Genomic DNA, 14,348 nt, shown 5'->3' with positions numbered 1-14,348 from the left:
ATAAATGCAACATATGTAACATCGACCCCTGGTGGGCGTATGGCTGTTGTGCTCTTATTCTGAAAAAGATTAACTTAATAATGTTCACATTACAACAATGTTTATGTTATGTTATGTTATGTTACGTTATACATATATTATGTTATGTTATGGTTATGTTATGGGTCAGTTATTTAAAGTAGCATTAATTAAACCCCTTCTTAAAAAGCCCACTCTTGACCCAGGGGTTTTAGCCAACTATAGACCGATTTCTAACCTCCCCTTCCTCTCTAAGATTCTGGAGAAAGTAGTCGCCAAAGAGTTGTGTGACTTTCTACATAACAATAGTTTATTTGAGGATTTTCAGTCAGGATTTAGAGTTCATCACAGCACAGAGACAGCTCTGGTTAAAGTTAATGATGACCTTCTGATTGCTTCTGACAATGGACTTGTCTCTATACTTGTATTATTAGATCTTAGTGCTGCATTTGACACCATTGACACCATTATTAGGAATCACTCCATTAACTTTCACTGTTATGCAGATGATACGCAGTTATATCTATCGATCAAGCCTGATGAAATTAATCAATTATCTAAATTACAAACATGTCTTAAGGACATAAAATCCTGGATGAGCTGCAATTTTCTGATGTTAAACTCGTTAAAAAACGAAATTCTTGTTCTTGGCCCCAAAAACCTTAGAGACTCATTGTCTAAAGATATAGTTACTCTAGATGGCATTAACTTGGCCTCTAGCACCACTGTCAGGAATCTTGGAGTTATCTTTGATCAGGATTTGTCATTTAACTCCCACATAAAGCAGACCTCTAGGACCGCCTTCTTTCATTTACGTAATATTAGAAATATCAGACACATTCCTCTTTGATAAAGCTTATAGTTAGGACTGGATCAGGTGAATCTCTCACTCTCTCTCTCTGCTAAACACATTAAAATGTATTTAATAGCACCACTATATAGTCGGTTATTAAGCACTCAAGGAGTATAAGAAACATTTTTGCACAATGAGTTCCTTGGATGATGCCAATTTCACTGATAAAGGCCACGCACATTGACGCCTTAAAACATACTGCCATTTTGGATTTTTTGCTTCTTTAAGCACCTATTTCATGTCATCTTCAGCAACATTGGTGCAAAGCATATTTAGATAAAGATGGACAAAACTTACAGGGCTGTGTTTTGTAACCAGTGACCTGTCAATCACAAGGTAGCCCCGCCCTAAAGCATACCCTGCTTTATGGTCTGTTTTACTCTAAATGGGACCATCAGTTACTAAATGAACATCATGCTGTATGGAAGAAGACTGAAACTAGAGACTGAGACCAGAAACTCATCAGGAAACTGTTTACTGAGCTCATTAATCAACTTCTCCATAAGACTCAATACTATCAGAGTGGAGCTGCCCCCTGCTGGCAGGTTGAACACATTATATAGACTGTCAGTGATTGAAGCTCCTCTCTTCAGACAGATTCTTATCATGGCTGCAGTCAGGAACCAACACTGTTGAACCCTCATTGTTTTCTGAACAGTACTCCACAAACTGTGTGGCTACGTCTATTATTATACAGTCTATAGATGAGAGCGGCCATACATCACTTCCTGTCTTTAGAACGGCCATGCCCCCTTTTGGATGAAACCAGCTGTAATGGTTCCAAAAAGCTGCTGCATCACATTTTATCATCAAATAATAAAACCAGTTCATGATTCTCTTTACTTTCCTAAAGAGTGTCAACTCTTCCTCACAGGTTAGTTAATGATGTTATTGAGTCAATGTGAGCAGATTGTGTCTGTAGAGTCTCACTGAAGGTGGAAATAAAGGTTTTACTTCCTTAAAACAGCCGTTTTTTTAATGGAGTTTGGTGTGACAGTGTGGCGCAGAGGGGAAAAAGGTTATCGATCCTGGTGGAGCCTCCTGCCATGGTCCTGCTAGATTGCCATTGCCAATACTGTTGTTGCTGTGCACCTGTCTGTCTGTCTGTCTCTCTCTCTCTCACCCCAACTGGTCGAGACAGACGACCACCCACCTAGAGCCGGAGGATCTGTCCTAGGTTTCTGCCTTTTAACAGGCAGTGTTTCCTTGCCCTTGTCTCCAAGGTCTTGCTCATGGTGGTACTGTTGGGTCTCTGTAATTAATGTTAAAGAGTTCGGTCTAGACCTGCTCTATTTGAAAAGTGTCCTGAGATAACTTCTGTTATGAATTGGCGCTATACAAATAAAATTGAATTGAATTGAATTTGAACCTTAATAATTCCCATAAACTGAGCTGACCTACCTTCTAATAATGAACCTTGGAAACAGCAGACAGTAACAGGAAGTGGAGATAAAGCCTCCTGTTTTCTTCTTCTGTGGTCTCGGACCCTGCTGGCTGTAGGATTTAGGCTTTATTATGATATTAAACATTAACAGGAAGTGGGGCGGAGCTTAATGCAAGGCCCAAGGACCGGGGGGAACTTCTCTCATCTATAAATGAATGACACCAGGGAGGTGCATTGTGGGAAATGTAGGATCCAGTGTGTGTGAGAAGAGATTTACAAACAGGAAGCAGACTGTTTATTGTTTATTTATTTATTACAGTATTAAGGAAAACACCCTGAGAGACACAAGCTGAGAGGGTCGGCCATGATGGGAGCAGCTACCGAGTGTGTGTGTGTGTGTGTGTGTGTGTGTGTGTGTGTGGTGTGTGTGTGTGTGTGTGTGTGTGTGTTACAAGCGTGTGTGTGTGTGTGACACAAGCGTGTGTGTGTGTGTGTGTGTGTCAGGTGTGTGTGTGTGTGACAGGTGTGTGTGTTACAGGTGTGTGTGTGTGTGTGTGTGTTACAGGTGTGTGTGTGTGTGTGTGTTACAGGTGTGTGTGTGTGTGTGTTACAGGTGTGTGTGTGTGTGTGTGTGTGTGTTACAGGTGTGTGTGTGTGTGTGTGTGTACAGGTGTGTGTGTGTGTGTGTGTGTGTGTTACAGGTGTGTGTGTGTGTTACAGGTGTGTGTGTGTGTGTGTGTTACAGGTGTGTGTGTGTGTGTGTGTGTTACAGGTGTGTGTGTGTGTGTGTTACAGGTGTGTGTTACAGGTGTGTGTGTTACAGGTGTGTGTTAGTTGCTCCTGATCCTTCACATTCGATGATGTAAGTAACGTTGCTGCTGAGTTCGTCTTCACTCTTTGTTATTGTGAACTTTGCCTGAAAACAGAATAATAATCAATAATCACATAAATATTCAGATAATCAATAATCACATAAATATTCAGATAATAATCAATAATGACCTGAGTGAGCCGCTCTGCAATGTGAATGGCCGTCTGCGTGTGCAGTGTCACAGCGCCGGTTCGAATCCGAGACGTCCCCTTTGCCAACGCCATGAAGATGATGAGCTGAGGAGGAAGAGGAGGTCAGAGGTCACTGTGACCAATCAGAGTAAAGTCTGAGCTCTGACATCATACTACTGAGTCAGGGTGATGTCACACTGATGTCAGCAGGTGTATCTCACCTGGTCCTGCAGGAATTCGTCCACGCAGCCGTTATGTCTGATGTTCCTCAGCAACATCTCAGCAGCTTCAATCCCAATTTTATCTACATACACACCTGGAAAACACACACACACACACACACACACACACACGTTAATCAATGAGTGTGAATGCTGCACTCTGATTGGCTCCCTGCGCTCTGTATGAAGCTCACCTTTCTTCCCCAGAGCCGAACCTGCAAACACACAACCTGTCGACGACTCCGCGATGATTCTGAAACACAGAGGAGACGGACCAATCAGAGAGCAGCAGCCGAGACACACCTGTGTCCTCACGCTGCTGCTGCGTTCACTGCACGTGGGAAAAACAAACCCCCCTTTACAGTGCACTGTCACTCCTGATCTCCTCTGTGACAGCGAACGCAATAGTGATGTCAGCAGGTGGGCGGGGCTTACATGATACCGTTGCCGTTCCCGCACGCCATTTCTTTCTCCTGCAGCGCTTGAATGTTAATGTACAGATCTTTGATCTCCTTCCTGATGGTCCGAACTGCAGCCGAAGACATGTCTTTAGCCAGCTGCAACAGGATCAATAGCATCAATACCATCATCATGATCAATAGCATCAACAGGATCAATACCATCAACAGGATCAATACCATCAACAGGATCAATACCGTCAACAGGACCAATACCGTCAACAGGACCAATACCGTCAACAGGACCAATACCATCAACAGGACCAATACCATCAACAGGACCAATACCATCAATAGCATCAATACCATCAACAGCATCAATACCATCAACAAGACCAATACCATCAACAGGATCAATACCATCAATAGCATCAATAGCATCAATAGGATCAATAGCATCAATAGGATCAATAGCATCAATAGGATCAATACCATCAATAGGATCAATACCATCAACAGGATCAATACCATCAACAGGATCAATAGCATCAATACCATCAACAGGACCAATACCATCAACAGGATCAATAGCATCAATAGCATCAATAGGATCAATACGATCAATACCATCAATACCATCAATACCATCAACAGGATCAATAGCATCAATAGCATCAATAGGATCAATACGATCAATACCATCAATACCATCAATACCATCAACAGGATCAATACCATCAATACCATCAATAGCATCAATACCATCAACAGGATCAATAGCATCAATACCATCAACAGGACCAATACCATCAATAGCATCAATACCATCAACAGGATCAATACCATCAATAGCATCAATACCATCAACAGGATCAATACCATCAACAGGATCAATAGCATCAATACCATCAACAGGACCAATACCATCAATAGCATCAATACCATCAACAGGATCAATACCATCAATAGCATCAATAGCATCAACAGGACCAATACCATCAATACCATCAACAGGATCAATACCATCAATAGGACCAATACCATCAATAGCATCAATACCATCAATAGGACCAATACCATCAATAGGATCAATACCATCAATAGGATCAATACCATCAACAGGACCAATACCATCAATAGCATCAATACCATCAATAGCATCAATACCATCAACAGGATCAATACCATCAATACCATCAATAGCATCAATACCATCAACAGGATCAATACCATCAATAGGATCAATACCATCAACAGGACCAATACCATCAATAGCATCAATACCATCAACAGGACCAATACCATCAATAGCATCAATACATCAACAGGATCAATACCATCAATAGCATCAATAGCATCAACAGGACCAATACCATCAATACCATCAACAGGATCAATACCATCAATAGGACCAAACCATCAATAGCATCAATACCACAATAGGACCAATACCATCAATAGGATCAATACCATCAATAGGATCAATACCATCAACAGGACCAAACCATCAATAGCATCAAACCATCAATAGCATCAATACCATCAACAGGATCAAACCATCAATACCATCAATAGCATCAATACCATCAACAGGATCAATACCATCAATAGGATCAATACCATCAACAGGACCAATACCATCAATAGCATCAATACCATCAACAGGATCAATACTATCAATAGGATCAATACCATCAATACCATCAACAGGATCAATACCATCAACAGGATCAATAGCATCAATATCGGCTGTGTGAAGTTTCCATGACTGTAGTGACAGCTGTCTGAGGGTAGGAACTTTACTTTGTAGGGCAGCACTTCCTGTCTGAGGGTAGGAACTTTTGTAGGGCAGCACTTCCTGTCTGAGGGTAGGAACTTTACTTTGTAGGGCAGCACTTCCTGTCTGAGGGTAGGAACTTTACTTTGTAGGGCAGCACTTCCTGTCTGAGGGTAGGAACTTTACTTTGTAGGGCAGCACTTCCTGTCTGAGGGAAGGAACTTTACTTTGTAGGGCAGCACTTCCTGTCTGAGGGTAGGAACTTTACTTTGTGAGGGGGACCGTAGGGGAGCACTTCCTGTCTGAGGGTAGGAACTTTACTTTGTAGGGGAGCACTTCCTGTCTGAGGGTAGGAACTTTACTTTGTAGGGCAGCACTTCCTGTCTGAGGGTAGGAACTTTACTTTGTAGGGCAGCACTTCCTGTCTGAGGGTAGGAACTTTACTTTGTAGGGCAGCACTTCCTGTCTGAGGGTAGGAACTTTACTTTGTAGGGGAGCACTTCCTGTCTGAGGGTAGGAACTTTACTTTGTAGGGCAGCACTTCCTGTCTGAGGGTAGGAACTTTACTTTGTAGGGCAGCACTTCCTGTCTGAGGGTAGGAACTTTACTTTGTAGGGCAGCACTCCGGCGACGAACGCCCGTCCGTAGATCTTGGTGATGTTTCCTCTCTCCGTCATGATGACGGGCTGCAGCTCCTTCACCGGATTCACCGTCACCGCCACCTCGCCACCGCCTTTAGGGTAGTAACCCCTGACAACACACACACACACACAGTGTCACACACACACACAGTGTCACACACACACACACACACACGTGTCACACACACACACACACACACACACAGTGTCACACACACACACACACACACACGTGTCACACACACAGTGTCACACACACACACACACACACACACACACACACACACACACACACACAGTGTCACACACACACACACACACACAGTGTCACACACACACACACACAGTGTCACACACACACACACACAGTGTCACACACACACACACACACACACACACACAGTGTCACACACACACACACACACACACACACACACACACACACACACACACACAGTGTCACACACACACACACACAGTGTCACACACACACACACACACAGTGTCACACACACACACACACACACAGTGACACACACACACACACACACACACACACACACACACACACACACACACACAGTGTCACACACACACACACACACAGTGTCACACACACACACACACACACACACACACACACACACACAGTGTCACACACACACACACACACACACACACACACAGTGTCACACACACACTGTCACACACACACACACACACACTGTAAACAGGAACTGACCTCATTCTGATGTCACAGTCAAAATGGACGCCAAACTTCTCTATGATCGGTTTAAACACCTGAAGAAGAAACAACAGACGTTACTGACATCACACCGTGGCGGCGGTCTGAGGGGCGTTACCACGGCGGCGGTCTGAGGGGCGTTACCGCGGCGTTACTGTTGCTGAAACAGACGTTAGCGAGGCACCGGTAGCGTCTGTGTGTTATTACAGACTCTCTCTCTCTGAGCTCTCGAGGTTATTACAGACTCTCTCTCTCTGAGCTCTCGAGGTTATTACAGACTCTCTCTCTCTGAGCTCTCGAGGTTATTACAGACTCTCTCTCTCTCGAGCTCTCGAGGTTATTACAGACTCTCTCTCTCTGAGCTCTCGAGGTTATTACAGACTCTCTCTCTCTGAGCTCTCGAGGTTATTACAGACTCTCTCTCTGAGCTCTCGAGGTTATTACAGACTCTCTCTCTCTCTGAGCTCTCGAGGTTATTACAGACTCTCTCTCTCTGAGCTCTCGAGGTTATTACAGACTCTCTCTCTCTGAGCTCTCGAGGTTATTACAGACTCTCTCTCTCTGAGCTCTCGAGGTTATTACAGACTCTCTCTGAGCTCTCGAGAGACTCTCCTGAGCTCTCGAGGTTATTACAGACTCTCTCTCTCTGAGCTCTCGAGGTTATTACAGACTCTCTCTCTTCTGAGCTCTCGAGGTTATTACAGACTCTCTCTCTCGAGCTCTCGAGGTTATTACAGACTCTCTCTCTCTGAGCTCTCGAGGTTATTACAGACTCTCTCTCTTCTGAGCTCTCGAGGTTATTACAGACTCTCTCTCTCTGAGCTCTCGAGGTTATTACAGACTCTCTCTCTCTCGAGCTCTCGAGGTTATTACAGACTCTCTCTCTCTGAGCTCTCGAGGTTATTACAGACTCTCTCTCTCTGAGCTCTCGAGGTTATTACAGACTCTCTCTCTCTGAGCTCTCGAGGTTATTACAGACTCTCTCTCTCTGAGCTCTCGAGGTTATTACAGACTCTCTCTCTGAGCTCTCGAGGTTATTACAGACTCTCTCTCTCTGAGCTCTCGAGGTTATTACAGACTCTCTCTCTCTGAGCTCTCGAGGTTATTACAGACTCTCTCTCTTGAGCTCTCGAGGTTATTACAGACTCTCTCTCTCTTGAGCTCTCGAGGTTATTACAGACTCTCTCTCTCTGAGCTCTCGAGGTTATTACAGACTCTCTCTCTGAGCTCTCGAGGTTATTACAGACTCTCTCTCTCTCGAGGTGTTATTACAGACTCTCTCTCTCTGAGCTCTCGAGGTTATTACAGACTCTCTCTCTCTGAGCTCTCGAGGTTATTACAGACTCTCTCTCTCTTGAGCTCTCGAGGTTATTACAGACTCTCTCTCTCTGAGCTCTCGAGGTTATTACAGACTCTCTCTCTCTTGAGCTCTCGAGGTTATTACAGACTCTCTCTCTCTCTGAGCTCTCGAGGTTATTACAGACTCTCTCTCTCTGAGCTCTCGAGGTTATTACAGACTCTCTCTCTCTGAGCTCTCGAGGTTATTACAGACTCTCTCTCTCTGAGCTCTCGAGGTTATTACAGACTCTCTCTCTCTGAGCTCTCGAGGTTATTACAGACTCTCTCTCTCTGAGCTCTCGAGGTTATTACAGACTCTCTCTCTCTGAGCTCTCGAGGTTATTACAGACTCTCTCTCTCTGAGCTCTCGAGGTTATTACAGACTCTCTCTCTCTGAGCTCTCGAGGTTATTACAGACTCTCTCTCTCTGAGCTCTCGAGGTTATTACAGACTCTCTCTCTCTGAGCTCTCGAGGTTATTACAGACTCTCTCTCTCTGAGCTCTCGAGGTTATTACAGACTCTCTCTCTCTGAGCTCTCGAGGTTATTACAGACTCTCTCTCTCTTGAGCTCTCGAGGTTATTACAGACTCTCTCTCTCTGAGCTCTCGAGGTTATTACAGACTCTCTCTCTCTGAGCTCTCGAGGTTATTACAGACTCTCTCTCTCTGAGCTCTCGAGGTTATTACAGACTCTCTCTCTTGAGCTCTCGAGGTTATTACAGACTCTCTCTCTCTGAGCTCTCGAGGTTATTACAGACTCTCTCTCTCTGAGCTCTCGAGGTTATTACAGACTCTCTCTCTGAGCTCTCGAGGTTATTACAGACTCTCTCTCTCGAGCTCTCGAGGTTATTACAGACTCTCTCTCTGAGCTCTCGAGGTTATTACAGACTCTCTCTCTCTGAGCTCTCGAGGTTATTACAGACTCTCTCTCTCTGAGCTCTCGAGGTTATTACAGACTCTCTCTCTCTCTGAGCTCTCGAGGTTATTACAGACTCTCTCTCTCTCTGAGCTCTCGAGGTTATTACAGACTCTCTCTCTCTGAGCTCTCGAGGTTATTACAGACTCTCTCTCTCTGAGCTCTCGAGGTTATTACAGACTCTCTCTCTTCTGAGCTCTCGAGGTTATTACAGACTCTCTCTCTCTGAGCTCTCGAGGTTATTACAGACTCTCTCTCTCGAGCTCTCGAGGTTATTACAGACTCTCTCTCTTGAGCTCTCGAGGTTATTACAGACTCTCTCTCTCTGAGCTCTCGAGGTTATTACAGACTCTCTCTCTCTGAGCTCTCGAGGTTATTACAGACTCTCTCTCTCTGAGCTCTCGAGGTTATTACAGACTCTCTCTCTCTGAGCTCTCGAGGTTATTACAGACTCTCTCTCTCTGAGCTCTCGAGGTTATTACAGACTCTCTCTCTCTCTGAGCTCTCGAGGTTATTACAGACTCTCTCTCTCTGAGCTCTCGAGGTTATTACAGACTCTCTCTCTCTGAGCTCTCGAGGTTATTACAGACTCTCTCTCTGAGCTCTCGAGGTTATTACAGACTCTCTCTCTGAGCTCTCGAGGTTATTACAGACTCTCTCTGAGCTCTCGAGGTTATTACAGACTCTCTCTGAGCTCTCGGAGGTTATTACAGACTCTCTCTGAGCTCTCGAGGTTATTACAGACTCTCTCTCTGAGCTCTCGAGGTTATTACAGACTCTCTCTCTCTGAGCTCTCGAGGTTATTACAGACTCTCTCTCTCTCTGAGCTCTCGAGGTTATTACAGACTCTCTCTCTCTCTGAGCTCTCGAGGTTATTACAGACTCTCTCTTGAGCTCTCGAGGTTATTACAGACTCTCTCTCTGAGCTCTCGAGGTTATTACAGACTCTCTCTCTCTGAGCTCTCGAGGTTATTACAGACTCTCTCTCTCTCGAGCTCTCGAGGTTATTACAGACTCTCTCTCTCTGAGCTCTCGAGGTTATTACAGACTCTCTCTCTCTGAGCTCTCGAGGTTATTACAGACTCTCTCTCTCTGAGCTCTCGAGGTTATTACAGACTCTCTCTCTCTGAGCTCTCGAGGTTATTACAGACTCTCTCTCTCTGAGCTCTCGAGGTTATTACAGACTCTCTCTCTGAGCTCTCGAGGTTATTACAGACTCTCTCTGAGCTCTCGAGGTTATTACAGACTCTCTCTCTGAGCTCTCGAGGTTATTACAGACTCTCTCTCTCTTGAGCTCTCGAGGTTATTACAGACTCTCTCTGAGCTCTCGAGGTTATTACAGACTCTCTCTCTCTGAGCTCTCGAGGTTATTACAGACTCTCTCTCTCTGAGCTCTCGAGGTTATTACAGACTCTCTCTCTCTCTGAGCTCTCGAGGTTATTACAGACTCTCTCTCTCTGAGCTCTCGAGGCGCCTTGAACGCACCATCACTGCGCCGGATGGAGGGGAGATATTCAGCGTACCTTGGAAGACACACAACTCCACAGTTTGGTGATTATTCAGATTTTTTAAGAAGGAAGATGGAAACCTTGTCAGCAGTAGTTTGGACATTGCACTATGATGTTATTTATTTCACATTGTTGATGTTGAAGTTTTCTAAGTGTTCTGTAAAACATTGTGAAGTCACAGACAGAGAACACTATTAGTAAAAGGACCTGAGAACAGGACTGTTTGTTTTGTTTTATTATTAAGAGGCCAAAAAGAAATTGCCTGAATATAATACATTTAGTGTTGTATAAGTAGAGAATGAGATTAAAAACACATAAAAATATATTTTGTTTATGATTTAGTGTTTATTAGGAATAATCCTCTGTCTGTACCATATTGAATCACATCTTCTTTTTAAGTTGGATTTATTGGTTTGCTTTATAGAAAACAATCAAGTATCAAATACATTAGAAACCAGATGTGTGTTGGTAAATTCTTTGTATTGTGTTGAATCGTTTGAATCGCATTGTATAAAGTCAAATCATTAATGAATCGTATCAGCAGGGGGCTCCACTGTATCGTTAATGTATCGTATCGCTGGCAGCGTATCGAGATGTGTGTCGGCCTCAGTGGGGGGGATTCACATCTCTAATCTGAACGGGCGGCGTGTTGTCACATGACTGAAACAGACCTTCACAGTGTAATCGATCTGAGGCGCCATCTCTGCGTTGGTTCCTCCCTTCAGACACAGCTGTGAGGACGCGTCAGCAAACAGAGCGCAGGGCAGAGCGACCTGCAGGAGCAGACACACACTCCTACACACACACACACACACACACACATTATAGTCTGTTACACTGACGCTAACCTGCATATGATGGACAGTTAGCATTAATAGCATTATTAAGAATCCATTTCTGACATTTTGTATATATATTATGTTTAAAGTGGAAATATTGAGAGTCAGTTTAATGAAATATGATTAATAACTGCAGCAGCACAGAGACTCACACTATGACACTGAACTGACTCCAAAGTATCGATCAGATCAATAACCTCCAACGGGAGTCGAGATATCGTCCATACAGCTGATTATTAATGCTAATGATGCTGATTGTCCAACATATGCAGGTTAGCATCAGACAAAACTTTATACTCAGAGAAAGTCGACACAAACATTGACAGACAGACAGGCAGACAGACAGGCAGGCAGGCAGACAGACAGACAGACAGACAGACAGGCAGACGCAGACAGACAGGCAGACAGACTCACCCTGCTGTCTGTGTGTCGGCTGTGTGGTTTCCCGACTGGATCTTTCCTGGAGTCAGACTGATGTCGGTGGAGCCGATGGTGGCTCCCTGCAGACTGCCAGAACACAGATCTGAGACCAGCTGGAGGCCGCTCAGGTGCTGTGGTCTACACACACACACACACACACACACACACACACACACACACACACACACCCCTTCATGAAACACTTACACTAGTTTTTTAAAGACAGAACTCCATTTATAAATGACACAAATGTGACATGTTTTGAACTTTATGGCACAGTGACATATTAGACTGTTGTGAATGAAACTGTTTTCAGACACTAAGACTCTTCTGGTAAAATCGGCTCACATATGATCACAGCAGCCGCCATTTTTAATCAATACATTTCATTTCCATTACGGGTCACATGACGGAGCTGCCGCAGCTCTCCGGAGGACAGACTGCAGAGGGAGAATGGCTGCAGCTGATCATTTGAGCTGTTAGAGTTTCATACATATACGGTCCGCTGCATGAAGAGGCAGACAGCCGAACATTAGCCCGGCTCCAGCTGCCTGTCTGAGTCCACTCAGTCCGGTTCCAGAACCTTTGTCCGTCCGCGCATCAACCACACTCTCTTATTTTATCTCACTTTAGAAAGGAGTCTGGTTGGCGTCTTCTCATTGTCTGGACCCGGCAGCCTCAGTCCATCCCGGATCAATAAAACACAATCACATGGATATCGATATCACAGGCGGTCTGTGCTTATTGTCTGTTAGCCTCCACTCTAATCAATAGGCTAACGTTAGCCTGCTAGCTCACCTGAGCCCCGGTGTGCTCCTGCCCGCGCGGACTTTGGTGATCTTGATGGCGGATCCGGTGATACAGCTGAGCGCCGCGGACACCCTCAGGATCTGTCCGCCCTGCAGAGAACCGGGACCAGAACCCAACGTCAGCTCGGTACCGGCAGCTAACTGATGCTAACTGCAGCTAACGGCAGCTAACTGCAGCTAACTGATGCTAACTGATGCTAACTGATGCTAACTGATGCTAGCCTGTTAGCAGCGCGGAACACCAGCTCGTTAATATTAATAATACTAATAATATTAATAATATTAATAATATTAATAATAATATTAATAATAATACTCACTCCTTCCATCACACTGCCGTCTATCTCCACCGCAGCTCGCTCCATCTTATAGACAATCTCAGATTCCCGCTGCAGCCTCCACAGACTGCTTTCTTCTTCTGTTACAGATTCCCGCTGCAGCCTCCACAGACTGCTTTCTTCTTCTGTTACAGATTCCCGCTGCAGCCTCCACAGACTGCTTTCTTCTTCTGTTACAGATTCCCGCTGCAGCCTCCACAGACTGCTTTCTTCTTCTGTCTCAGATTCTTCGTCTCAACTTCTCCTTGTCAATCACACGGACGAACCATTTCCGATGGATTTCAAAATAAAGCAGTCATTGTTTTAAATTTTGATTTATTATTATATTCTTTAATTATTATAGTTACTTTATTTAATGTTACTATTATATAACTTATATATATCTATAACTGTAAATGTCTCTGAGGAGATGTATATGTTTGTTTATTTATTAAATACATTTTATTGTTTGTTTGTTTGTGTGTATGTGTATATATAGATAGATAGATAGATAGATAGATAGATAGATAGATAGATAGATAGATAGATCTATGTATATATATAATAGATCTATCTCTATATATAGATAGATATATAATATATATATATGGTTGGTTCGGTAACGTTTTCAAAATAAAAGCACGACCGTCAAAAAGGTACTTCATGAAATATTGAGCTGTGAAGCCTTTAGGTCGGATGTTTTGTGATTGTCATTAGATATGAGTACAATAGAGGTGTAAAAGCAAATACTTATACTATTAAGTGGAAGAATAATAAAACTACGCCTACTAGTACTAGGCATTACATTTTGAAGTAGATTATATTTATATCAAAAGCTTAAATTTTCTCTGGACTCGATCATAAACACATGTCTGTCAGTTTTCAAACCAAAAAACTAAAAAATCGTTCGAGATTTTGACGATTTATGGTAGTCAATGTATATATCTATGGTTTGTTTGTATGTTTATGCACACCTGTGTTGACATCAATAACGTTTCATAATAATATCTTTATTATCTGTTTGAAGAACTTCGGTTTTATTTAAACTACATTTGCATGTCCTTTATTTTGAAGACCGTTTCCGGTGAATTCAATTAAATTAAGTTTTATTTGTATAGTAAATCTATCTGTTACTTCTTGTCAATACAGCTTTTTTCTTTGT

General features: G+C 43.5%; 1 protein-coding gene and 1 long non-coding RNA gene across 47 annotated transcripts; one reads left to right on the top strand and one right to left on the bottom strand.

Annotated features, from left to right (window-relative positions):
* Window positions 1-2,544: 2,544 nt before the first annotated feature.
* Window positions 2,545-13,445, bottom strand: rtca (RNA 3'-terminal phosphate cyclase). The gene is made up of 12 exons (XM_051376090.1): window positions 13,190-13,445; window positions 12,859-12,959; window positions 12,055-12,198; window positions 11,473-11,596; window positions 7,037-7,095; window positions 6,262-6,403; window positions 3,914-4,035; window positions 3,673-3,731; window positions 3,479-3,573; window positions 3,258-3,362; window positions 2,957-3,171; window positions 2,545-2,905 (listed from the first exon to the last, which is right to left on the bottom strand). The coding sequence occupies exons 1-11, from the start codon at window positions 13,232-13,234 to the stop codon at window positions 3,073-3,075; spliced, it is 1,095 nt and encodes a 364-aa protein (XP_051232050.1). The 5' UTR covers window positions 13,235-13,445; the 3' UTR covers window positions 2,545-2,905; window positions 2,957-3,072.
* On the top strand, window positions 7,147-10,863 carry LOC127349971 (uncharacterized). Of its 46 annotated transcripts, none has more exons than XR_007880475.1 (13): window positions 7,147-7,238; window positions 7,476-7,613; window positions 7,939-8,072; window positions 8,243-8,274; window positions 8,476-8,919; window positions 9,124-9,189; window positions 9,255-9,394; window positions 9,768-9,965; window positions 9,997-10,058; window positions 10,093-10,164; window positions 10,399-10,528; window positions 10,596-10,729; window positions 10,764-10,863. It is a non-coding gene; the product is annotated as an uncharacterized LOC127349971 (long non-coding RNA). The 46 variants fall into 46 exon arrangements; XR_007880476.1 differs by having other exon boundaries at window positions 7,939-8,106; XR_007880478.1 differs by lacking the exon at window positions 7,939-8,072 and having other exon boundaries at window positions 7,476-7,579.
* Window positions 13,446-14,348: the final 903 nt, after the last annotated feature.

Source organism: Dicentrarchus labrax, unplaced genomic scaffold (assembly GCF_905237075.1).
Source record: "Dicentrarchus labrax unplaced genomic scaffold, dlabrax2021, whole genome shotgun sequence".
Classification (NCBI taxonomy): Eukaryota; Metazoa; Chordata; class Actinopteri; family Moronidae; genus Dicentrarchus; species Dicentrarchus labrax.
The sequence above is the reverse complement of the archived record's forward strand: the minus strand, read 5'-3'. Positions and strand labels throughout refer to the sequence as shown.